Source organism: Aquarana catesbeiana, linkage group LG04 (genome assembly GCF_042186555.1).
Source record: "Aquarana catesbeiana isolate 2022-GZ linkage group LG04, ASM4218655v1, whole genome shotgun sequence".
NCBI classification, from domain to species: Eukaryota; Metazoa; Chordata; class Amphibia; order Anura; family Ranidae; genus Aquarana; species Aquarana catesbeiana.
This window is the reverse complement of record NC_133327.1, coordinates 265,814,266-265,840,877: the sequence shown is the minus strand read 5'-3', so window position 1 is coordinate 265,840,877 and position 26,612 is coordinate 265,814,266. Positions and strand designations below refer to the sequence as shown.

The 26,612-nt window shown below is 41.2% G+C and overlaps 1 protein-coding gene across 12 annotated transcripts in view; it reads left to right on the top strand.

Moving 5' to 3' along the window:
• RUBCN (rubicon autophagy regulator) overlaps window positions 1–25,355 on the top strand; it is a 73,429-nt gene extending 48,074 nt beyond the window's left edge. For all 12 annotated transcript variants that reach the window (XM_073626459.1, XM_073626465.1, XM_073626463.1 and 9 more), the window contains 8 exons: window positions 2,740–2,872; window positions 10,573–10,718; window positions 10,802–10,866; window positions 12,133–12,371; window positions 12,517–12,578; window positions 12,668–12,821; window positions 18,460–18,550; window positions 21,221–25,355. In XM_073626459.1, the coding sequence (XP_073482560.1) occupies window positions 2,740–2,872; window positions 10,573–10,718; window positions 10,802–10,866; window positions 12,133–12,371; window positions 12,517–12,578; window positions 12,668–12,821; window positions 18,460–18,550; window positions 21,221–21,390 (1,060 nt within the window). In that variant the 3' untranslated portion in view covers window positions 21,391–25,355. The remainder of the gene's footprint in view (window positions 1–2,739; window positions 2,873–10,572; window positions 10,719–10,801; window positions 10,867–12,132; window positions 12,372–12,516; window positions 12,579–12,667; window positions 12,822–18,459; window positions 18,551–21,220) is intronic.
• Window positions 25,356–26,612: the final 1,257 nt, after the last annotated feature.

Genomic DNA, 26,612 nt, shown 5'->3' with positions numbered 1-26,612 from the left:
CTTGATGAGAGCCTGTCGCAGCTCCCTCAGATTTTCTTTTTTTTTTTCCTTTTGTGACTACGTTTATGTTTTAAAAGATTTCTACTGTGAAAAGCACTAGAGCCATTACTGACTCAGAGTGCAACCCCTCTATCCTAGTATATTTAAATGTTAATACTAGATATATTTTAGAGAGAGAGAGAGAGATGTAGAGATAGATATAGATACCTTCAATTATTTTCTTCTAAACATGTATTTTTATAGATCTGCATGTAGTTTTTGTTCTAGGGAATTATAGACCTTTTATTGTTTCCTTATTTTATTATATATACAGTATTAGAACTGGATATAAATATTCTTATAAAAATGTGTTTAGTTTTTTTTTGTATGCAGACTTTACATCATTATTTGTAGTGCTATGCAATGAACCTGCTTTAATGCTTCTTATGCAGCCATACACTTGTAGATTTCGGCACACTTCAGTCTTGGCAAAATACCTACTATCAAAAAGGAACATTGCCTTGCGCTATCTGCATATTTTTTTTCTAATTCTTTCAGGATATTTAGCATTTTAGGCTAACTATACATGGCCAGGTTTCTCTCATTCAGCCCTTTGAGCTGAATGAGAGAAATCGCTCAAATTTTCCTCATTCTTTCTAATCAGCAAGGATGGAGAAATCTCCCTGACGTTTTTTTTTTACAGCAAGTACAAAAATAATTTTATTTCTTTTTGTCCATTCTTGGACCCAGGAAGTCTTTAAACTTCGAGTTATGCTGCCCCTGCAAGAGGTTTGGACGATGTCACCAGGAGGGTGGATGTTTTTTCTTCTTTTATCTTTCCGGTGCATCATCAATCCCTACATTTTGATGTGGGATCCCTACACTACCGGTTTATGGCTCTCTACACTTCTGCCTGGCTTTTACACCTTGAGTGTTAACCAAGATGCTGATCCAAGTATTATTCCTGTTACTCTCTCATGACATATCCATTGTGGGATACTTGGATGACCTCTTTTTGAGGAATCAGTCGTCATAGGCTCAGTCAATGTGGTTTTGTCTGTCCAGGCATTACATCAGGTTTAGATGGATCCTGAACCTTTAGAAATCTTTGTGGGAACCAACATTTCTGTTGGAGTATCTGGGTCTAGTCCAGGACACGGCGCAAGCCAAAGTGATTTTTTTCCACAGAAGAAACTTCAGGTTCTCGGATCTCAGATTCAAGCTCTCCAGTCCAGGAATGTCCTAGGCTTGATGTTGGCCTCCCTTGAGGCAGTTAATTTTGACCAGTTTCACTCCAGATCTCTACAATGCAGCATATTGTCATCGTGGGACAAGTAAAGTCCCTGGAGATGCTGATGATTTGGCGCATGAATCTGGCTCTGTAATTGAGGAAGTCCTACCTTTTCATCTTTTGGAAGATCCTCACAATGAATGCTGGCCTGTCGTTCTGTGGAGGAGTTCTAAGCACCCTGATGGTGCAAGGGACTTGGTCATTAGTGGAGTTATGTCTCCAGATCAACCTTCTGGAACTTTGGTTGATTTTGCTGTTGCAATGCCGAACAATTCTGCTGCATGGGCCTCCAGATGCAGCTGGAAAACCCCACAGTAGTGGCTTACATCGACCACCAGGGAGGAACCAGAGGTCTTGCCATGGCAAGAGGTAGACCATGCTGGACAGGTTTGTCTCCTGGTACAGGGAACCTCTAGCAGAAGCAGGAGACGTTTTGTGGGATCAGTACAATCTTATCTATACTTTTTCTCCCCTAAAACTTATTCTCCACTCCACTATCCGGCTACCTTCACAGCGACAAACTCATCCGGAAGTTCGGCCCCCCTCCTCCTTCCCCTGCCGCCAGGCCAGTCACAAAGCACAGCGTGCTTCACGAATGCGCAGTAGGGAACCGGCTGTGAGGCTGCAAGGCTTCACTGCCGGTTTCTCTCACCCAAAAATCGGCTCTGGTGGACAGGTAAGTGTTCTAATATTTAAAGTCAGCAGCTACAGTAGTTTTTGCCTTTCACCTTCACCAGTACAATGTTCTTCTGTCCCTCTCTCTGGCTTCAGTTCACCAAAAGGAAACTTCCCTCTGTTGTCTGGATGTGGTTTTGGATGTGTGAGTCTACCTCTCGGCCACTGCTTCTTACAGGACGACTCCATTCCCCTTTTTCTTATCCTGGATGGATCTCATGAGGGTGCCCCAGTTTCTTGTTTCATCATTTCTAGGTGGCTCAGACAGACCATCAATTCAAGCTTATGGTTTCGAGGATTGGGTTCCACCCTCCCTGTCAAGGTGCATTCTACTAGATCTGTCAGTGCTTCTTGTTAGGGTTTCTGGCACCAAGCTCTGGTCTCCTATACTTGCAGGGCTGCCGCCTTTTTGTTTTGCTTACAGAGTCTACCCTGTAGACATGTCAGCCTCATTTGATGCCAGCTCTAGGCGTAAGGTCCTTCAGGAGGCTCATGAGCTGCAGGCAGTCCTTCGTTTTCTGTTGCTTTCTTGGGTCTATAAGCATTTGCTGTGTTGCTTCTGCTTTTGGAAGAGGTGAAAGCATTCTTGTGTCCCTCACTGAATGGGAACAAAGTGTATATTACCTAAAAATGTACAACTTCCTGAACGTTATACATTTTGATTTTGTATGTTCATTTTGAGATCAGGCATAGTGAGAACAGAATTCCTTTTTTATTTATTTATTTTTTTTTTTACAAATTAAGATTTGATGCTCCTCTGGACTACTGTCATACCAATGTCATTATCCTTGCAGATCTCACTTCTTCCTTCACTCCAACTCTGCTGAAGCTGTGGCCATGGGTCTCCTGAAACAGTTTGAGGGTATGCAGTTACCGGCTGCATCGGAGCTTGAATGGCTGGTTCCAGAACATGATGCTCCTCAGAAGGTGAGCAATAGTCTACATATATTGCTGTGTTAATGTGTGGAGCAAAATCTGAGGCATTGATTTAGCCCGTCTTTCGGTTTATGCTGAGATTTGTACTTTATAAGATTCTTAAACAGCAGCTTATGTCTGTTGCCAATTACTGGATTACTCAGTGTTCTATGAAGCAAACTATGACCATTGGTGACATGTTATGTAAAGCTCTTTAAATAAATGCTTTTTCAGCAGATATACATTCCTTTTATCAGACAATTCTGCCCTAAAGTGGTTGTAAACCCTTACAGTGAAGTGACTGGCCTCAGGAGATGAAACAAATCCTCCTACAAAAAAGTGGCGGGGAGCTGAAGTTACACTGTGTGGAGCACAGTGAGGGGAGCTCTGACAGCTGATTGGAGAGAAGGGATACACCCCCCTCCACACAGCATACTTGTCAGATGTGATTCATGCTGATAGCAGAGGAATGAAGCAGCAGGCACAATTGACACTTGGTGCTCTTGAGACAAGTACACACTATAGAGCAGTGGTCTCTAAACTGCGGTTTGAGGGCTGAATGTGGCCCTTTGCTTTCCTTTATTCGGCCCTTGGGGCACTTTTCTTCCAACTGACACCAATGAAGGGACACCATTCCTCCCACTGACACTAATGATGGGGCACTATTCCTCCCACTAACAACAACGATGGAGCACTATTCCTCAAATGCGGTTAGCCCAATTTATTATATAATGTGAAAGATAATGTTATGCAGAGTAAATAGATACCTAACATGTCACGCTTTAAAATAGTGAACACTCGTGGAATGGCGCCAAACTTTGGTACTTAAAAATCTCAATTGGCGACGATTTAACAGTTTTTACAGGTTACCTGTTTAGAGTTACAGAGGAGGTCTTGGGCTAGAATTGTTACTCCCGCTCTAACATTCGTGGCTGTACCTCACATGTGTGGTTTAACCGCCGTTTATATATGTGGGCGTGATGTACATATGCGTTAGACTCTGTGTACGGAGGCGCTTTAAAATATTTATTTTAGTTTAGTTTTTTTAATTTGAAATTATTTATTTTTACACTTTCCCTTTTTAAATAATTTTTTTTTCTCACTTTTTTATTCCTGTTACAAGGAATGTAAACATCCCTTGTAATAGGAATAAGCATGACAGGTCCTCTTTATGGAGAGATGTGGGGTCTATAAGACCCCACATCTCTTCTCCAGGCAGGAAAGGCCGAGATCAAAAGAAAAAAAAAAAAAAAATCTCGGCCTTTCCAGCCGAGTCCCCGGCAATGTTTACTTCCGCCGGGCTGGATGTGACGTCATAATGTCGCGCCCGGGCCTCTGAAGGTCATAGAGATTGTCGGGGACCATCTGTCCCTTGGAAATCTCTATGCTCAACTCCTGGCACCGGTGGATTTCTTCTCTGGCTCGCCGATCGCACAGGCGAGCCAGTAGAAGCCCCGGAGGGAGGGCGGGGGGACGTCTCCTCCCGCCGCCTGTAAGAATGATCATGCGGCTGAACTGCCACTATGATTGTTCTTATGGTGCAGGGAATGGCCAGCCGAAAAAGGTGATGTCTGGATGATGCCTGTAGCTGCAGGCATCATTCAGATATCCCCACTCAAATTCCAGAATGTCATATAACGTACCGTCGGTGGGAAGTGGTTAATGGTAAAGGAAATGCTTAGCTTGTTTGAGCATAAAAGGTAGCAGAGTCTCTTAAGCAAGGAGATTTATTGAGATGAAGGCAGAACTCACTATATTTAACCGGATTCCTGGGGGCAGAATGGCTCCCCTGCGTGAAACCCCGTACCGGTTTCCTTTTAAGAGCCGTCAGAGGGCGCGCGCGACGCCAGAGGGGCGTGCGCCCGCTGCACGGCGGGCGACCCGATGCGCGTGGCCGTGATCGTGTGCACAAGCGCCAGCACGGGGATTTGTGGGTGTGAACACACAAATCTCTGTGCTGTCAGAGGAGAGGAGACATATAGTTTGTTCCTACTACGTAGGAACAGCGAAGTGTATCCTCTCCTACTTAGCCCTATCCCCATATAGTTAGAACACGCTGAGAAAACACACAATTAACCCCTTGATCGCCCCCTAGTGTTATCCCCTTCCCTACCAGTGTCATTTACACAGTAATCAGTGCATTTTTATAGCACTAATCGCTATATAAATGTCAATGGTCCCAAAAATGTGTCAAGTGTCTGTCACAGTCCCGCTAAAAATCACAGATCAACGCCATTACTAGTAAAAAAAAAAAAAAAAAAATAACAAGAATACCTTAAATCTTTCCCATAGTTTGTAGACGAGATAACTTTTGTGCAAACCAATCAACATATGCTTATTGCAAATTTTTTTTTTTTACCAAAAATATGTAGAAAAATATATATTGGCCTAAACTGATGAAGAAATGTGCTTTTTTTAAAAAAAATTGGGGGATATTTATTATATAGCAAAAAGTAAAAAATATTTATTTTTTTTCAAAATTGTCGTTCTTCTTTTGTTTATAGCGCAAAAAATAAAAACTGCAGAGATTATCAAATACCACCAAAAGAAAGCTCTATTTTGTGGGGAAAAAAGGACGCAAATTTTGTTTGGGTACAGCATCAAACGACCGCGCAATTGTCAGTTAAAGCGACGCAGTACCAAATTGTAAAAAGTGCTCTGGTCAGGAAGGAGGTAAAATCTTCCGGGGCTGAAGCGGTTAATGCACTGTAGAACAAAAATGCGAATATCACAATTAATAACCTTAAGTTAAATACCCTAATATTGACTCAAAATATGGATCTTTAGAAATATACTATATATTTTGCTCAGGTAGACTGAAGATGCATAGTGATAACTGCAGCTACCAACGTTGATTCTTTCTCTGCAATCTGCCTGCTGATACTTTTTTACATGCCAATCTAATTTAATCGCCATACATTTTGGCCTTATTGATCGTATCGGAAGGAAGAACATTCCTCATTTTCATGAACTTTGATATAAATTTTGGAGAGGATGAATTCCTTACATTCTGTTATGAACTAGGAAAGCATTTAGAACAAAGTATGTGACTGTCATTTCATTGTTCTGTCGCACAGGGTAGGGATCTGTGTGTTGTCTTATAGCAACAGATCATATTCAGACTTGACTGGAAACTGTAGAGCAGAGAATAGTCAGCACACCAACAATCCAATGGGGGTGTTTTGTGTAAAGTTGAAACAAACTGATGTTTCAGGACACACAGATCATCTTTATCAAGGCGACATGAATCGGTTATGTGTGTTTTTTTTTTTTTTTTTTTTTTTTTTTTTTTTTTAAATTATTATTTTCCTTTATACTATTTTGTTTCTGCATGGTTTTACCATTTATCCACTTGGGCTCTCACACCTGTAGACTCCCTGTGGATCAGCATAACTATTACAATTCTGCTATCGGCCTCTTTATTTTATTTTGGTGATTTGTGGTCTTGCAAATTTTTTTTATTTTTTACTAGCAAAGGTGCAATGTTCCAAAACAAGCAAGGTTGGGTTGGTTTGGTAGCGGGTACGGTGGTAAGAAGGAAAGAATGGAGGTCAGACGCAGTGGTCACAACAATGTGGACACAACAGTGTGGATATGGGTAATGGTGATCAGGGTTAGTTAGCGGAGGATGTGTTGGTGTGCAGGTGTCTTGATTAAAGCATGGTAGCAAGGTAACAGTTGCAGTAGTGAGCGGAAGGGGGGGGGCATGCAGATGAGCTGGTGAGACCAAGGAGGGAGAATGAGGGTCTAACATAACTGCCGTGCATGTTTGGCCAATATATCAAGGGGAAATGGTGTGTGCGTGAATGAATTAAATGTCATTCTGTGCATATCTTTAGGCCTCGTTCACATTGTATTCATTCGTTACAGATACTTATATGGCACTGTCAATTTACGCAGCACTTTACATTTATATTATACATTCACATCAGTCCCTGCCCTCTTACAACTTACAATCGAAGGTCCCTATCTCAGATTCATACATGCACGTACTAGGGCCAATTAACCAGCATGTCTTTGGAGTATGTGAGTAAACCGAAGTACCCAGAGGGAACCCATGCAGGCACAGGGAGAACATGCAAACTCAAACGGTTCTAGTGCCGCTAGGCAGAAGTGCTAACCACTAAGCCACTGTACTGCATGGGGCAGACTGTTTTGATCAGCAGGCAATCTGTCCGCTGATCCCCTGCTGATCAGAGCAGAGCTGGCAGATTACAGATCTGTGTTCCGCTTTGCAGAAATCGAGTGGGGGGGGATCCGTTGTCTTTCATCTAGACGGCTTTGCTCTATGGCCAGCCGGGAGTAAACAGACTCTGGTATCCATTTGACATCCAACTGCCATCCCCCTGATCTGAACCGCCTTGATGAAGGACAGATCCCCTTCCTTTGGACTGGAGGTAGGCCAGTCCATAGGGGTGAATGGACTGTCCGATAAGGTCGGCTTGGAAAACTGATAGACGGACCTAATCGGACCCTTTGTATGAAAGGGGCTTTAGGATTACTACTGTGCATGTGGCAGCTAATAATAGGTTCATCTCTAAGAGGGCCAGGGGGTATAATTAATCTATATATATTTGCATATCTTAGTTACAGTTTGCAGTACAGGTGCCTAAACATTAGAAGGTGTATCTGTAAGCAACTAAATTTTATTCCTATGTTAATATTTTGGCTATGAAATATGATTTTCATCATGAGACTAAGGGGGGAAATGAAAATGCCTTTCTTCTGTATTCTTCTTTTACAATAAATATAAGATGCAATCTGTGGACAAAAAAATGTGTAAAAACATTTGTTCTCATTTGATCAGTGGCATGTGAAAAAAAATAGTTCTACTGTTGATAAAAAGTACGGTATACATTTTATTCTATAATTTTTCATGTTTAAAATGAAACTAAAATTACAATTCTGGTAAAAAGGAGTTTACAAATTAATTAAATGAGGGCTTTTTTATTTATTTATTTTTTAAATGAAAAACAGAATTAATAAACGGGGATCTTTAAACTGCACATGCATGCTCAGAAAAAAAAGGTGGGATAGAATTTTTTTTTTTTCTTCTTCTTCTTCGTTGATTTGGCATGTGGAAGACACCATATTCCATGGAATTTTGTGGTACATCTGACTAAATAGAAGCGTCATTCCTATCCCCAACCAACACCCACTTCTTGTTTCATTCTGTTGTGCATATAATCTCCAGTTCTTTGAGCCTTTTACAATAACCCTAAGCTTTAATAATGTTTTTTTTTACCAGATAAAGCACTCCTACAAACTGAGCCACATGCACAAACCAATGGCCCTGAACCCATCATGTTACAGTCTGACTGCACTTAAACTTGGAAGTTGAGTCTCAACCCATAGATTATCATTCAGATGTGTAGGAAACATGTTTGCACAGTTCTTTTGATCTCTGATGATTAGGTGGTGACAAATCAGCACAGCACTGATTGTATAGTTCTAGGGAGCTGGATGTGCATTTTAGCAATAGAAAAACAGGTCTGACCACTCCCAAATGCTCTTTCCACTATTATAATTGCCACTTTTAATATTATAATGCTCTAATATTATTCACATTAGAGCATTAGAGCTGCACGATTAATCGTTAAAAAATTCCAATCTCGATTCAACCCCCCCTCACGATTTTAAGCCGGCATTTCCACGACTCCTTTATGTAGAGCCGTTCTCTGTTCACTCACAGCTGTCCAAAAAAAAAACCAAAAATAAAACAACCATCCAGCAAATGTTTATCAACATTGCTAAGCGCTGAGAGATAAAAAGGAAACATTTTAACATTTAAGGAGGCTGTCCCCCAGAGGGGTTTTCTAGGCAGCAAAGAATAAAATCCATACAGAAAGCATTGAATATGGTCCAACACATCTTGATTGGTAAATGTATGAAAACTATTTTCTCTCCATTTTTTCATTAACTTAACACTACAATATATGTTAACGTTTTTTCAGTCTATATAATCCTCTGAAGAACAAGCTACATATAATATTTCTATCTATGATGTTTGACCACAATGCATTTTCATTGTACATTGTCATGTTGATGGCACTGCTTTTTATACATGTACCACAGCTCATGTTTTGACGAAATAACATTTTAAACAACTACCGTTTTTTTATACCTTTTGATAACAAAAATAAAGAATTTCAGTTTATACCTAATTCTTTGATATAATTTTTATTCTTTGCTGCCTAGAAAACCCCTCTGGGGGACAGCCTCCTTTTTCGATAACCTAAATGGGGTGTGCAGCCGTTGTGTCTTTTCTCCTATGAGTGTCTTCTGTTTCACATTTTAACATTTAGTTCATTTAGATGAAAGGGATGAACTTCGGTCTGTAAGTCTTCATGTACACTGCTGCTGGTAAACGGACGCTTAGGAGCAGTTGGGTTTTTTTCAGCTGCCCCCTGATCTCTCCTCATTGTTATCTTATCAGTACATGTACACAGGGTTGTTTATAGTCGTTTCTAGGCAGTTGAGTTTGGAAGCAATTTTTGAAAGCAAAAAAATGCGTTCAGGACGGATATTCCTGTTTAGCCGGGTTTCGTTTACAGGCATTTTTCATTTTTGACAATTTGAAAAAAAAAAAAGTAAAAAATTCTTCTAAATGCAAATGCAGCTAAACACTGCACATAAACATGGATTTTTAAACGTTGGTTACTATCTGTTAAGTTAAATCGTTCAGGAGAGGTTTTAAAACGTCCTGTGTACATGAAACCTAAATTAGGTCAGTTTAACCACTCAAAGACTAAACATTTTTCTGACATTTGTTGTTTACAAGTTAAAATCTGTATTTTCTGTTAGAAAATTACTTAGGACCCCCAAATATATATATATATATATATATATATATATATATATATATATATATATATATATATATATATATATATATATATATATATATATATATATATAAAAAAAAGCAGAGACCCTAGAGAATAAAATGGCAGTTGTTGCATTATTTTGTCACTGTATTTTCGCAGCGGTCTCCCAAATGCAATTTTTTGGGAAAAAATACAGTTCAATTAATTTAAAAAAAAAAAAAAACAGTAAAGTTAGCCCAATTTTTTGGCATAATGTGAAAGATGATGTTGCGCCGAGAATCGTGATCTTTATTCTAGACAAAAAAATTGTGATTCTCATTTTTTCCAAAAGCTCTTATTTATATCTAATCTAATCCTGTCTATCTGTCTGTTTTGATCTATCTATCTATCTATCTATCTATCTATCTATCTATCTATCTATCTATCTATCTAATTCATGCAAGCTTACTTCACAGTTCTGATGAGTGATGGAGGCTGTAATAGACCTCAGCACAAATTATGTAAATTCTGATCGCCATACTCCTTATTTCAGCATTCATTTATTGGTATCCGGACAATACGACAATCATATAAAAAGCTTAAGAGAAAACGACTTGCTAGAAAACTCAAGTTGGTATGTGAAAAGTGTGCAAGTGTAGGAGGTGCATGGCATACCACTAACTGGCCAGATAGCCATGTAACTAGTAGCTTTGTGCATTATATTTGGGCTTAACATTTGCATTAAATAACTCTTATTTAATCTTCTAATCCAATGGTGGCATTTTATGATGTTCAGCTGCTCAGGATAAAGTAAGCCGAGCTACAGCAGAAGTGTGAAACACTGCTTGCACTCTACTGTCTTTGCACATGTATTTCTTATCCATTGTATTATTTTATTTCTTCTAGCTCCTGCCAATCCCAGATTCCATGCCAATCTCTCCAGATGATGGAGAACATGCAGACATTTACAAGCTGCGGATTCGTGTCCGAGGAAACTTGGAATGGGCCCCACCAAGACCACAGATCATCTTTAACATACACACCGCTCCAACGTATGCTATAAGACTACAGCTGTTTGTAAGGAGAGTCTGAGATTTGTCCTATGACATTTATTATATGCTTCAAATTTTTACAGGAAGAAGGTAGCAGTCACAAAGCAGAATTACAGATGTGCTGGATGTGGTATTAGGATTGAACCTGGTAAGCTATTGAATTGGATTAAGGTTTTAGCTTTGTGTGACATTTTTTTAATGCTGAACTCCAGGCAGATAAAAATGACGCAGATTAATGAAACTCTGTATTCATTAAGAATTCTTTTTTTTTTTTAAAGGATAAGTTCACTTTTGGGAACACGTTACATGTTCCACCCGTTTACAGGGTGGAACATGTTCCCAGTGCTGCAGCCGCCGCCCGTGGCCTTCTCTCCCTGTAACAACAGTACGGGGAGACGTTCACTGTACTAACTGATTTTTTCTTTTGACAACAGCATGGCCGTGCGGGGGCGTCGCAAACACCGGCCGCGTCATTCATACACAGAGTTCCGTGTATGAATCCACTTCAAGTCTCGACATCCTTTGTGGCTGTCGGCTTGTATTTCTCAATGAACCACCACGGTGCTGTTGAGCACTCTGGTAGTTCATTGAGTCTTCCAGTCAGTGTGAACCTGCCTGGCCATACAATGTGCAGGTAGACCGCTTACAGTACACTGAGTCTGCTGGAGTTCTGAATGGCACCAGCGATCTAGTGTTGGGCTACTGCTACTCCGAGTGATTGTATGTGAATACTGACTCTGTACGGAGACATCTTGGATCAGCAGTTCTGTATAGTGAATTCTGCACACAAACTGGTGGCCTCCTAATCAGTTCACTTGTATGTGGCCATGGTACAGTGTTGCTGCTCAGCAAACTATCTGTGGCTAAACTGCCTTATGATTGTAGCTTTATGGTATAAGGGGTTTTAAAGAGACAAAGTTACTGCATTTAAAGTAAATAGATCTAGTTTCTGTTAAATGACCAAAAGGACCCAGGTAACCAGTGTACCTAAAGCCAGCTGACCCCACTTTGGAGACTATTCTTTTGTATTTATTTTGAAATACATTTTCCTTGGCCCCTCAATAGCAACTGCTCATTCCTAACATGAACTGCATTCTGAATTAATATAAGAACCTTTTTTTTTTTTTTTTTTTTTTTATGCAAACCTCATGTTGCCCATTTCTGGCAGTTTCAACCAGTTTTTGATCCCAGAATGTTCAAAAACATCAATGTAACCTGCCATCAGCATTTTGTATCAACCTGTGAAATGATTGAAGCAGTCAATAGTAGGTTGCCTTGACTGGTTCTCATACTGAATTTGCGGTGTTGGAATTGCTATGTATGACCAACATTATAGTACTCAATAGAGCTTTTGTCTTGCCAAGGTTATAAATGCTTGCTTGTTTTTTTTTTTTTTTTTTTTTTTTTTTTTTAGACTACATCAAAAGGCTACGCTACTGTGAGTATTTGGGGAAGTATTTTTGCCAGTGCTGCCATGAGAATGCTCAGTCGGTCATCCCAGGACGCATTTTGAGGAAATGGGACTTCAGCAAATATTATGTCAGTAACTTTTCTAAGGACCTTCTCACCAAAATTTGGAGTGATCCTCTATTCAACCTCCACGATATAAATAGTACCATGTACCGCAAAGTAAAAGCCCTGGAGCAAGTCCGGGTAGGTGTCCTGTATAAAATGAATCAGACCACTATAAACCTGCAAATGGTCTGGTTTAGGACAGTTTTTTTTATGTAATTTTTTTTATTTATTTTTTTATACACTAGTGCTAGGTATAATGGAGCTTGTATATTCTATTTTACAGTTATTAAGAATACAGCTGGTACATCTGAAGAACATGTTCAAAACTTGCAGACTGGCCAAAAAGTGAGCTCTTCTTTTAAAGCTAATTTGTATTCTATGTTAATATTTTGACTATGAAATCTGATTTATAACCATGGGATGTTTTTCTACAGCATACTTGAATTATATGACAGCGTACCTGGACACCTTACTGAAGACCTTCATCTCTTCTCCCTGAATGACCTTACTGCCATTAAAAAGGGGGATTTGGGGCCCCAATTGAAAGAGTTAGTGAGGCTTGGAACCTTACATGTGGAAAAATGCATGGTGAGAATTTACATTAGTTTTTAAAGAACTTCTTCTAGCTGCTCAAGTAGTTTTATTTTTTATTCTCCCCCGCCCCCCAATCACTGGAAAGTTAGAGCGATGCTTCTTCATTCAGTGTGTGCTCACATCAAGAGAGCCTTTTAGCGCTTCAATCCACTGATTGTGAGTGCAATGTTTTCAAGGTTCCTGTGCAAAAACAAATAATAAATGCACATTTTTTTATTAATATGCATGCATTTATTATTATTATTTTTTTTTTTTTCAATTCTTTATTTAGATACGATCATACAGAAATCGCAACAACTTTAAATCCACATTTTATTGTACATACAGCCCTTGGCATCAATGGCCAAAACACATCAAATGTAGCTTCGAGGGCTAGGAGGGCTAGGAAGTCTCCATAGTGGATGTACCTGGCAGGGACCCGGAGCTCCCTGCCCTGACCAAAAGTATCAAATGCTTTTGAAATCGTGAACATTAGGAAGAAACATATAACATGGTGTATGATAAAATGTGCAATTAACAATCATATTTATAAATGGCTGGTATGCCCAGCCACGTTCTTGCCATGGCCCGTAACATTTGTGCCGGCGCAGAACGCGGCCCTGGCTGGATGCCTAGCCATTTTTCTCCGCAAACCATAACATTGAACTGGCAACATCCTGAGAACACCCAGAAACCCCCTTTCCACCAACCATATAAAGAGAGAATTACCAGTTAAAGTGTGGGGTGGTATCCCACTGTGAGGAATCCTAGAGAGAATCTGCGCCATATCAGCAGCAGGTGGTTATCTAGGTGCCTGACTCGCATCTCCCCCCCCCCAAGCCCACACCCCAAGGGGGGGGGGGAGGGGAGGCAGGCAGGCAAAGAGAGCTAGCAGCCCACGTACATGTCCGGACCCCTTCTTCTGAGACAGGCAGTGCAGCTCCCCGGGTGTCTAATCGCCCCTACTCAGGACAGCCACCTCGGAGAGCCACACCGCCCTGTTCAAGAGAGATTAGAAAACATACCGCCCCCACAGCACATGAAACACAGTATACACATCCCCCCCCCCCAATCATGCCATTAATGTAACAGGTCAAACTTATTCTAAAAGTTAAAGATCTCTTACACAGTTGTCCCTCCATACCATGTGATTTGTATCGAGTGACTACAGTACACATCATGTATTTGAGTAAATGTCATGTCTTAGAACCTAAGCACCAGTATCCCTCCCCGCAGGACCCCGCCACCCCTCTGTTTGGGGGCAGATCCCTCTGGTGTAGTACGGCAATCCTCTGTCACACCGGAGGACCCTTTGTGGCCGCCAAAGGATCACAAGTCTGACTGGGCATCAAGTACCTGGGAGATTCTCGTGCCGTCCTGTGTATGCAGTGTAGAGTAAAGTCTCCACGGGTCCCCACGGGTCCCCACACTCCCCAGGGGGGAGGTGGAGAAAAATATGCCGGAGGGGATGGATGCATTCTCATGTGGTCGGTGGGGGAGAGGGAATGAGCTCAGGGGGGAGCAGACCCGGCCCGGGAAGACATGGAGGGTGATTTAAAGGGGTCCAGAGCACAGCAGGCAGAGGGAGGGGCGCAAGTCAAACAGTCAGGCTGACGGCAACACAATGTTTGTGATTACTCACATGTGGCGTCCCGCTGGTTCACAGTTCAGGCTCCTGGGCTCTGATCGGCGTAGGTTCCCTCCGTCTGCGACTTGATGAGCGGTGAAGCCGAGCCGGGAGAGGTGCTAGTGGCGCTGTACGAGGGTCCCTGCTGGGTAGAGGGCACAGCCAGTCCTGAAGGGGGATCGCCTCCATCCCCAGGAACTCAAACAGGTCCGGGAGATCCGTATGCCTTCTCAAGGTGTAGGAAGAGCCTTCTTTACGGATGGTCAGCTGGAGAGGAAAACCCCAACGGTATTGCAGTTGAGCGCTGCGCAGGGATGCCAACAAGGGTTTAAGCATGGCTCTCCACATCAGAGTTGCCCGGGATATATCTGGATAGATGGATATAGCCACCTCGGCAAAGTCCACTGTTCCTTTCTGCCAGGCAGCTTTCATGATCAGCTCCTTCTGCACAAATCTGTGGAGCCGGCAGATCACATCTCGGGGCTGGTCTCGTTCCCCTTGTCTGGGACAGAGCGCTCTGTGCACTCTATCAAATTCCTAGCTCACAGGCGGGTCCGGCTCCATTAGCTTGTGCAGGATTGCCTGAACGGTCTCCGGCAGGTTCTCATGACCCGTAGCCTCCGGCATTTCCCAGATCCGCAGGTTGTTCCTGCGTCTCCAGTTCTCCAGGTCCTCTGCACGGAGCTGCATCTCCGCCAGCTGGTCTTGGCTTTGCAACTGTGCCCACTCTGATTTGCTGGAAGTCCCAACGGTGCTGCTCCTCTACCCATAGCACTAAAGCTTCCATATCCGATTTAGTGGGGAGAGCCCTTAGTAGCGTCCTGATGTCGTCCTCATCCCTTGAGAGGAGGGTGGCTGCTCAAGGTGAAGGGTCTAAGAGGAGCGGTAAGCTCACCAATGAGCTCAGCACCGAGCTTAGTGATGCCTCCATTTGGGGGGAGAGGATCCATGAGGGCCTGTGGACGCCACATGCTCCAGTAGTGGTCTCTGCTGGAGCGGATCGGGATAAATCTCTGAAAAACCGGCTGATCTGAGCTGCTGGAGTCGCTGTGGACGATCCCTTGTTCTTCCGTCCTTTACGGTAGCTCATGGCCGGCAAAGAGCTTGCTGAACAAGGGCATAACAGCCGTGTTAGTCTGGTCGGGAGGCTCTAGCAATGCACGTCTTTACTCTGCCATGTTCAAGCCACACCCTATTATTATTATTAATACTATATATACATCTTTTTTTAACAAATAGACCAAGTAGGATGGGACTATAACGGTGCAAACAAAGTCAAACCGAAATAGTATTATGATAAAATCTTCAAAATTTATTAACAAAATTATCTAAAAAGTCATGGTTAAAAAGACATATGGGCTTAAAACCCATAAATGTGGTCCGTGAACTGTTTAGAGTGGCATAGAGTTGAATCCCTACATGTTTTACCCTATGTATTGGGCTTCTTCAGAGTATGCTATCCACTTGGTGTCTCAGCCTTCTACTACACAAGGATATACAAATAGGATACCATAATTATTACATAATAAATGTGTGTGTGTGTGTATATATAATATATATAATATACACACACACACACCATTTATATTTAATGGGACTTTATGCATATCCATGCACATGTTAGCCATCCAATATGCTTACCCTATATTCCTGTAATAACACTTAAAACAATAGTCATAAATGTATTCAATGGATGGTGAAGTGCTAATTCCTCTACAAAACTTGCAGGTGGCCACAGGAGGCAGACACGGAGTAGACTAAAAAATATAGACAAAACCAACACCAGTAAATAAAAAATACCAATATTTGTGTGCAAACTAGCACTTCTCATTTCAAAAAGATAACGCACTTACTTAGGTTAAGCTGTGTAAGTGAATGACAGCGGGGGCAAAGACCACAGAGCAAGTTGGCTCAGATGTTAGCCTGAGGGTATAAACAAAAAGAAAATACTAAGCAATAGATCAATCTGTGTCAGCTCATGGCACAGAGAGCGATCATATAGATTGGTTATAAGTCTAAGGGCCCTTTCACACTGGGGTGGGGGCGTTGTCGGCGGTAAAGCGCCGCTATTGTAAGCAGCGCTTTACCGCCGGTATTCGGCCGCTAGCGGGGGCGGTTTTACCCCCCTGCTAGCGGCCCAGAAAGGGTTAAAACCACCGCAAAGCGCCTCTGAAGAGGCGCTTTGCCGGCGGTATAGCCGCACCGTCCCATTGATTTCAATAGGCAGGAGCGGTGAAGGAGCGGTATACACTCCGCTCCTTCACCGCTCCGAAGATGCTGCTAGCAGGACTTTTTTCCCATCCTGCTAGCGCACCGCTCCAGTGTGAAAGCCCTCTGGGCTTTCACACTGGAATTAAAGCAGCGGCACTTTCGGGTCGGTTTGCAGGTGCTATTAGCGCAATAGCGCCTGCAAACCGCCACAGTGTGAAAGGACCCTAATTCACCACACGAACAAAAAGGAAAAAAACAACCTTCCACAGATCCTGTGGGCCGCTTGTATCCTCGCATGTCTCCAGCAGCTTGTAAGCCGGCCATTATATGCCTCCCATTCAGCCAACGTATGGCCAGGTGCAGATGTAATGACGCACCACGCATGCGCCGTCACTGTGTTGCCTCAATCTCTTCAAAGCCATGAGGTCCTAGTGCTCTAGGATCCACGGGGTGGGATGGACACTACCAGATGGTGGGAAGACTACATCGCAATGGAGAGAACAAAACCAAGGGCGATCAAAGATGGTATTGATCGCGCTGGGAGAGGAGTAGATGGAACTAGAGGGAATGGAACCAAGGAATAGGTCCAAAGAACAGGAAGGCATAAGGCGGCACGAGGGCCGGGGTAGCACCAAGGGCAGCAGCACCCGGCAAATACCCCTGGGCATCCGTGCAGTCACCCAATAGTCAAGCTTGGTGAAAGAGCACTTCAGATGTATATAACACAGATAAGGGAGACAAATACACCCTGTGTAGCATATAATAAACAAGACAACACAATACTGATAAAGGGACTATTTGTTATTGGATGGCCAAAATTGCAAACACATGCATTTACAATAGTCCTGATTGTATAGAAAATATATACAAAATGAATTGGATGTTAAATCCAATAAATATAGGAACAATAATCCCAGCTACAGATAATATAATAGATAATAAAATCAAAAAATAATTTATTCACAAAAATCTGAAAGAATATTTTTTCAATTTATTTTGCCTAAAAACAAATGTTTAAAATATATATATATATATATATTTATATATTTATTTGCATAGGGTGGACAATTAAAAGTGGACCTTTACTGAAGAATACTTTTGCATTAGAACTCAGAGGGCTCTATGCCTCCTGCAGTTTCTTTTAGTAAACTGTGGAATGGAAGCTGTACATTTCAGTTTTTATACGTAATAACACTTGTTTGAATAGTACAAAATATTTTACAGCGCACACATACAAGAATGACATTTCCTGCAGGGCTAGTTAAAAACACCTGAACATATTCAAAAAATACGGGGGTTTGGTCACACTATATGGTCATATAGTGCTAAGCCCACTTACTGCGACAAAGTACCCCGAATTAGTGGGTACTTTGTCGCAGTAAGTGGGCTTAGCACTATATGACCATATAGTGTGACCAAACCCCCGTATTTTTTGAATATGTTCAGGTGTTTTTAACTAGCCTTGCAGGAAATGTCATTCTTGTATGTGTGCGCTGTAAAATATTTTGTACTATTTGTAGGTCTTATAGCAGCACCATCTTGAATATAAAAGCATTGTATGGTGTGCCCCCCAAATATGTTCTTGCACTTGTTTGAATAAAATGAATACCGTATCCCAAACACTGACATGTACATGTGCTTATACAGTATAAAGCTATTAACACTTCGTGGCCTAATATACTAAGCATAGATGTCACTGCAGAACCAGTAAATAGATTTGTATTGATATTTGATATACTTGTATTTCTAGAATTGATTACAGCTAGGTCTATCTATGCTTTGCTTTATTTTCTTCATTGCACTTTTGTCTTTTAGTTGTGCCAAGCTAAAGGCTTCATTTGTGAATTTTGTCAGAGTGATGAGGTCATCTTTCCCTTTGAGTTGTCTAAATGCCGGAGATGTGAAGGTATGTTCTACAGCAAACTAGCTATATTCATCAGATACAGGAGTAGGATTTTAGATTTAAAGTGGCATTCAAATTCTAAATACAAATTACAATCCAAAATTGCATAGGGAACTGGTAGTTAAAGTGATTTTTAAGGCAGAAGGTTTTTGATCCTAATGCATTAAGATCAAAAGTCTTCTTTGTGCAGCAGCCCCCCCCTCAGCTCCCCCTAATACCTGAGCCCCATCTAGATCCAGCGATGTTGCACAAGAGACAGCGGCATGGTGCTATTGGCTCCTGCTGCTGTCAATCAAAGTCAGTAAGCCAATGAGGAGAGAAAGGGGGCAGGCACAGGTCGTGGCTTAGTGTCTGAATAAACACAGGGAGCTGCGGCACAGCTTGGGTGCCCTCATAGCAAGCTGCTTGCTGTGGGGCATTAAACAGAGGGAGGGGCCAGAAGCACCGAAGAGGGACCCAAGAAGAGGAGGATCTGGGCTGCTCTGTGCAAAACCATTACACAGAGCAGGTAGGTATAACATATTAATTAATTTAAATTGGAAAAAAATGAGACCTTAGTATCTCCTAAGTACTGTGTTTTTGGTGCTCTTTCACAGTGATTAAACATTTTATATTCAAGCACATTTGAAATTTTAAGGCACAATTGTGAAAGGGGTGAAATGGTGAACAAGAATGAATATGCACACAAACTGTTGGTGGAATAACAATGACTCTGTTTAAAAATATGATTGATAAAACCGGAATGTGCAGAATTTATCCCTTTTTTGTATATATTTTTAACAAGATCAAATAGTGTTCCCAAGGGCTTTTCAGCAGCAAAAATTCAAACTAGTACATCAAATAATATGTAGGAAAAAATACTTTTATTGGTACAAAAATGTTAAAATCCAGTACAACATTGTTAAAACATTGTTGAGCCCTGGTATGCATAACCTCAGCAACAAAGATGTCTGTTATGAACTGGCCGATTAATGATTTTACACAGAAATTTTCAACTTCATGTTACTGCCCAACGGACACCGACGCATTTTGAGTGTAACAGTCCAAATCGTCCTCAGGGGCATTAGGACATCTAAATTTTAAGATGTATCAAGTTAAAGCATTTGTGAACTGTATTTTAACCCCTTATAAAAAAAATAGTATGTGACAATAGGGCAAAATAGCGGTGCTGCATACGTGCTGAGCAAAAAGTGTTTGTTCAACCCAATATGGTGTATATCTACAAATCAATAAATAAACATGTGAATATATAAGTACTGATTCCACCCTGTGACAAGTAAAACTTCAAATGAAGATAACCATATCACAAAAAAATAGTCCATAAAGTGTTCCAGTGAATTCATAAAAGATGTGAAATCTTCCTGTTCCATCCACCACACCAACGTGCCAGTGATTCCACTCCCCCAAAGAAACGCACTCACCGAATTTGAATGCCTACACTCTCGTGTCAGGGTAAGACGCTTTTAAACCACATGGACAGGGTTTCAAACGAGTATCCAGAATCCAACCCTGTGTGTAAGGTATTTCTCCACATGTAAATCATAATAAAGGTGCTTCAATAGTGTGATAACATAAAAAAAACAGTTTATTAAAATCACTTCAACTCTTCAACCTTTCCACTCACATTATAGAACTTTAAAACCAACAAGAATAATCACAGCAGAATTTCAAGCAGCAATAGTGCAGTGGATCTTGCGGTCACGGCAGACCTGAGGTGTGCTGGTGTATAAACAACTCTCACCCCTTTCTTGGTCCTAGATCTCAACTCGCTCCTCCACTTCCTAGTCCTAGGATACAATGTATAAATAGCAATCGGTGACTAGAAATATTAGCTGACCTCCTAGGGCCATAGTCATATGGGGCATATTTACTTTTACAAAAACTGTATTTGAAGGTTACCTTGATTGTATAGTGGTCACAGTTCCAAGTTCAGAGTATTTTATAGTTGTAACTTCACCGCATAAAAAGTATGTAGGTTGCATACAAGTGTGGGTAGTCAGAAGCATCTTTTAGGGAGTAGCAATTTGTACAGATTGTTTGGCACTTTTCTGCCAAATCAAGGCAGCGAACCCCCCAAAACCTAATGTAAACTACAGTATGCATGACATCTGTTACCTTTTCACTGTAATTGCTAGTAAGTGTGGTTTGGGTTTCAATGTCAAGAGTTAAGGCTGGTACACACTGGACGCTTCAACAAAAACCAGCCGACATTTGGCCAGTGTGTACAGCAGTCTGTCCAACAGAAGCCGACCTAACGTCCAGCTTCTCTTGAATGGGCATGCTGGAAAACCAGCAACGGATCGGCATCTGATCACTGATCACTGCTCACAGCCCAAGGCTGTGACTGGTGTGTGGTAGTCCCCCTGTCAGAACACAATAGCTCAGTGAGGGGATCGCTGTACTAACATTGCATAATTAGTACAGTGAGCTCCTCCCAAGCTCCTCTTGTTATTTTCATTCAGTCTGCTGGCTTGAACAAAAGAAAAACTGCCTGTGTGTACCAGGCATTACTAGTCTCTCAAGCCCTCTGTCCATAAGCAGAGCAGACCACAGCGAAGGCAGGTAATGGCAGGAGTGCAGATAAGTTGTATGGGGTCTTCAGATTTTCTTCTTAACTTTTCGTATTGGTGACTCTCCATGTCTTACCCCTATTTTTTTCTTTCACTCCAACAGAATGTAAAGCCTGCTACCACAAAGGCTGCTTCTGCTCTGATCACTGCCCAAAGTGTGAACGCTTACGGGCAAGGAGGGATCAAATGGCCAAGCAAAGCCTTGAATCCTACAACTCTGAACCTGAAGAGGAGGAGACGATACAGGAAAGAGAGACTGACTGTCCTGAATAGGGAGGAAGGGAACAAAATAGAAGAACCAAATGCACCTTTATCCCTCGGCTACTATCGGATGCCACGTTCCACAGCAGCTTGGGGGTTCTACAGCAGAACTCTTTGAGTTACCATATCTGTTCAACCAAAACTCTTCTATTGGTAACAGCTCATCTTACTTTTATTCCAAAATTGGCCCCTTGACTAGCCAGTAATACATAAGTATAACTTGGTTATAGCTATAGGACTGTGCACTTTGTTTTCCAAGTACAAGTCAAAGTAGAGCAGATCCTCGTGTTAGAATTTTGGAATGGAGCTCAGACTCGCTGAATATGACAAAGCTGGACACGTTGGTCTGTTTCCTGTTGTTGAACTGTATGTCACACTCCACTAGAATTTGAATTCTTTTTCTGGAATAAAGAACATGTCCGATTTCCACAGGGTGTGGGGAACACTTGTTAGGAACAAAAGGTAGAATGATCTGTAGGCTTGGTTACATTGCTGTTTACTAAAATAGTAGTAAATCAAGTGTCTCACTTCAATGGGTGAGGGGGGCAACCAGGTCTTCCACCTATATAAACAGATTGCAAGATTGACAAAATAACGGCTCTCTGCTTGTGTTGTTGATTTGTCCAAAAAAAAGGGGGATATGTGTTGCCTCCATGACAAAATTTTGATCTGTTTTGTTTCACTTTTGTGACTATTATGAGCTTAACAACACTGAACTTTCCAGTTAGTTACCACATTATGGTATTCATTTCCACATAATAAAATGTGCAGTGCAGAAAGCGCACAAGAGCCCACCAGGTGACTTTATCTCACATGGTCCTTGCCTTCATCCTGGTTGCTCTATTACTTTTACTGTTCAATCATACAGCTTTTCAGCACAATTCTAGAAACAGGTTGCATAGTCCTGCCGTAACCCTACAGCTACAAGGATTCAATGATTGAAATATGATTTTCAAATATAAGGCCTGGCCTTCCTTTTCCAATTTTGTTGGTTGAAGTAAAAAATAACGCAAACTGACAGACTAAGTGGCCTTTGGGGCAGCTGACGGTCTCCACGTGTATTGCACTAATGTACTAATTGATTGTATACCCAGCCACAGTGTTGATTTTGTCCAAAGTGTTGAACATTGTTATTGTGTACCCATGTTATTTAAGTATATGCACTTTCTTAATTCTCTGTTAATGTGATTTATTTAGCTGGAGCTAAGATTATATGTAAACGAGCTACTACTGGAATGTAATATAGCACAGGTGAGGTGTCCTTCACATGTTCAAATTTTTGGCAGCTCACGAACACTCTCCTGTGCCTGTTTTTTGTTGTCTACTACCTCTCTGCACTTACACTGGACTGATTTGTCTTGGTGTGAAGGTGCTAATGCAGAGTTTTTCTAATGTTTCTTACCTATTTTTGTTTGTGTGTTCCTGTAGCAATATATTCATAAGCTAACACTGATGCTGATCATCATTATATGCACAATTTTTTTTTAATTCAATATGGTCATTCACCAGCCATAGCAGATATAATTTTAAAATATAACTCCATATCTAACCTTGTAATGGACTAGTAAATTGCCACTTCAGTTAAATCTTGGTCCATAAGTATTGTGTTTTCATGTCAAAAATGAAGAATTGAGTTTTGCTTCTCAGAAAAGTGATGTTTCTAATATTAAACAATACTCTGGTATTCCATGTGGAAAAAGACAGTTTCCTTTTCAACTGGCATTGTGAGTGCACCACCCTTTGAGAGATGGACAACATGCATCAGATCTCCGCATATCTGCATAGACACTTGTGAAAGCTCTAGGGTGGGCTATATTCTTATGCTACAACATGGTTACTACTGTTGCTTGTAGGTTGAGTGGGGAGGTGATTGTAGCATTCATTATATCTGGTACAGCACGTATTCATCTTGCAAAGGGATGTGTAGATTTTGTATTTTTAGGTTGAACCTAAGGCTTGCTGTAGTCAATTGTTTATGCCTTTATTGTATCAGAAAAATTATAGCATTCCCTTGTAAAACTAAATGTTTTTATGCGGTACAATTTTTCTAGTAAAGCCGGGTGCACACTATTAGACCCAACTGGTGCTGTACTATCCATGCAAGGTTAGTTCAGGGATCTCCCTCACTGAGCTGTTTTCTGACGGGGATGGCCTCCCTGCCAGAACACGCCGATCAGCACTCTCTGCCATTGGCTGAGAACGCTGATCGGGAGTCGGTCGGCTGCTAGTTTTCCAGCATGCACAGCCAGCTTCTGTCTTCTGTCAGACCAGCATACACAGGGGCAGAATGTTGTTTTTTTTTTTCTTTTTTTTGTAATCGGCAACAGTCTCCTGCCATTCTGCCCATGTGTGCGGGGCTTTAGAGATTGCGGTACAAAAGTGGAAGCTAAGCTTGTAGTCAATCTCTAAGATGAGAATCCGGCAGTAGGGTGAGGTTCTGTCATATCATGGGAGGAGTAATTGCAAGTGATTAGCCCAAAACAATGTCACATAGACCTGAGATTACTGCCCAGTCCAGCCATATTGGTTCACTATCCTGTTTTTGTTTTTTTTTGTTTTTTAATAGTGAAAATAAACCAAATATTCCCCTGGTATTTTTTTTTTTTTTCTTTTACAAAAAAGGTTAAATAAGGGCACCCAGTTATTTTTTTTTTATGGCAAGCTGCTAGTTTGCATAGAAGCATTATTATCCATGCTTATTGTATTTTGGCTTGGTTTTTATATTTACTGCTTATTTTACATATCTCCCTGCTGTATGAACCTAAATGAATAAGGAAAATCAGCTTGTTTGTTAGATGAACATTTTCCAAAATCTAAAAGAATATACTTTTTAGTGGCATTTAGTGTTAAATAACCTAGCTTTTATAAATTGCTTTCAAAGCAATTTTCAGCTTATTGCTACTGCTGTAAATTTTGCTGCAATGGGTGTGTAGAGGTCCACTGAGTCTAGGGGTCTGTGGTAATGGACTTTGGGCTTATGTATATGGCATCAGTCTGAGCTGTTTTTGAGATCATTCACAATTCACTGACAGGTGTATTTCACCTGCTTCTTACCTGCTCTAAGCAGCTTTTGCATTCCCATAATTTGGGGAAACCCAATGAAGTGAACAAAAACCCATTGATACTAGCCCCAAAAGTCACAGGACATTTAAGCCTTGTACGCATGGGGTGGATTTACTAAAAATTGGAGCACCTAGAATTTGGTGCACCTTTGCATAGTAATCAGTCAACTTCTAACTTGTTCAATGAAGCTTTGACAATAAAACCTGGAAGCTGATTGGTTACTATGACATCTGCACCAGATTCTGCGTGCTCCAATTTTAGTAAATCCCCCTCATGGACTTAAGCTTGTATGAGAGCGTTTGCAAATAATTATTATGCTTTAGCCTCTAATGCACCCTTCTCCTTGAGTTTGGGGATAAGCAGATGTTAGGAAGAAGGCTGGATTTTACTTTAAACTTGCAGTTAGCAGGCTTTATCACTGCTTGAACATTCCTGAAAGCATTTTAGCAGCTTGCTTGAAGAGTAGCACTCCCATTATGATTGGTGTTGAAGCTGAAAAGGGCTTCAAAAATACTTTGTACACACTGCTCTTATACAAACTGAAGAATATGTAAAGGTTAGACTTAAGAAATCTGCGCAATGGAATTTAATATAAAGTAAGAGTTTTAACACAATATTCTCAACTTAAATGGTTTTGTTAGGTTTTCTAAAATGGAACATGGTAAAAGAATATATTCGAGGCCAGAATGCACACTCTATGTATACACACTTTCCTTATTCCATACAATGCTGCTTTGGGCTCCAGCTAAATAAATCTGTGCATCAGTTTAAGTGGTGATATAATTTGTTCATTGTATATGTGTGATGAATTTCCTGTAAATACTAATTGTTCTATTGTATTATAATGCTTCCATGTCTGTTTCACAGTTTAACTGCAACTCCGTCCATAATAAAATGTATAACTCTCTAAAGAAGTCTTTATTTTATTATGAAATTACTTGTTCAGCTGTAAAGTGAACGTATAGATTTATTGGTTGGTAAGTACACAACCCATATAGACAGGAAGAACAGAGCACAAGCATCCTGTTCATGTGGCGAGATAACCAAAACACATGGTTCATGTTAGCTTGCTGGGTGAAGTAGGCCAAGTTTTTTTGAATGACCTCTATTTATAGTCTTCATGGATCCTAGTGTATTACAGTTCCCAAGAAGGTCAATGGAATATGCCTAAACCAGTGTTTTGCACTCTTGAAAAGTAATTTCAGTCTTTAGGCACCCCCTGTTCAAGGCTTGGTTCACTTTACTGTGTGCTGCGAAACACGAGCAAAATCGCACTTGTTCCTGACACACAGACAAATGCTCTGCTCTTTAGCGGTGCCATTAATTCTTAATGGTACCCCACACATTGGCAAACATGGGGTGTTTTTGGTGCTGCACAATTTAAAAAAAAAAAGTCGGCCTTCTTTCTCTGCATTTTTACCACCCCCAACTGCTCCCCCTTTAGCCACAGAGGCAGCAGCCGGGGGTGTACACATGCTGTAGCTGGAAATATACCCCCAGGGGAATGGAGCTGCACTGCAACCACCCCGCAATTGTGCGCATTGCACGCAGGTGTGGTGATGCTGCATTTACGGGGTTAAAAAAGGTGGTAAGGAGGCAATATATTGCCTCTTTACCACCTGTCAAATACCTCTGAAAAGTGATCTGAGCATGGATTGGTGCTATTATAAACAAGCCCTAAAAAGTAGTTCTGATAGTACAGGAATAGGGGGGGGGGGGTCAGGATTAAAAGTAACATACACCCACATTTAAAGCCCTTTTTAAATGGTTCTAGTACAGTACCTTCCTTTGCACAGCTGGGTACTGCACTGTAGGGGGAAGCAGAGAGCACAACACTCCCCCTCCCTTTACTTTGCCAAGTCTGACTGAGCTGACAGCTTTTCTCTACCATGATCTCCCACTGGCACTGTACATTCCTCTTCTCTGTGTGCCCCCATAGGAAGTGGCTGAGCCCTGAGCCCTATTGACACACACAGGTAAGAATAAGGGGAAGGTGGGGGCACACACACAAACGATACAACCACTGGGACATTTTTTTACCTTAATGCAAGGAATGCATAAAAGAGGGGGAAAAAAAAAATCATACCTTTTTTTAGAATCACTTAAATCCCATCAGCTCTAACACCTGTGTGCTGCTTATGGACCACAGAAATATTTAGTTAATCTATGTG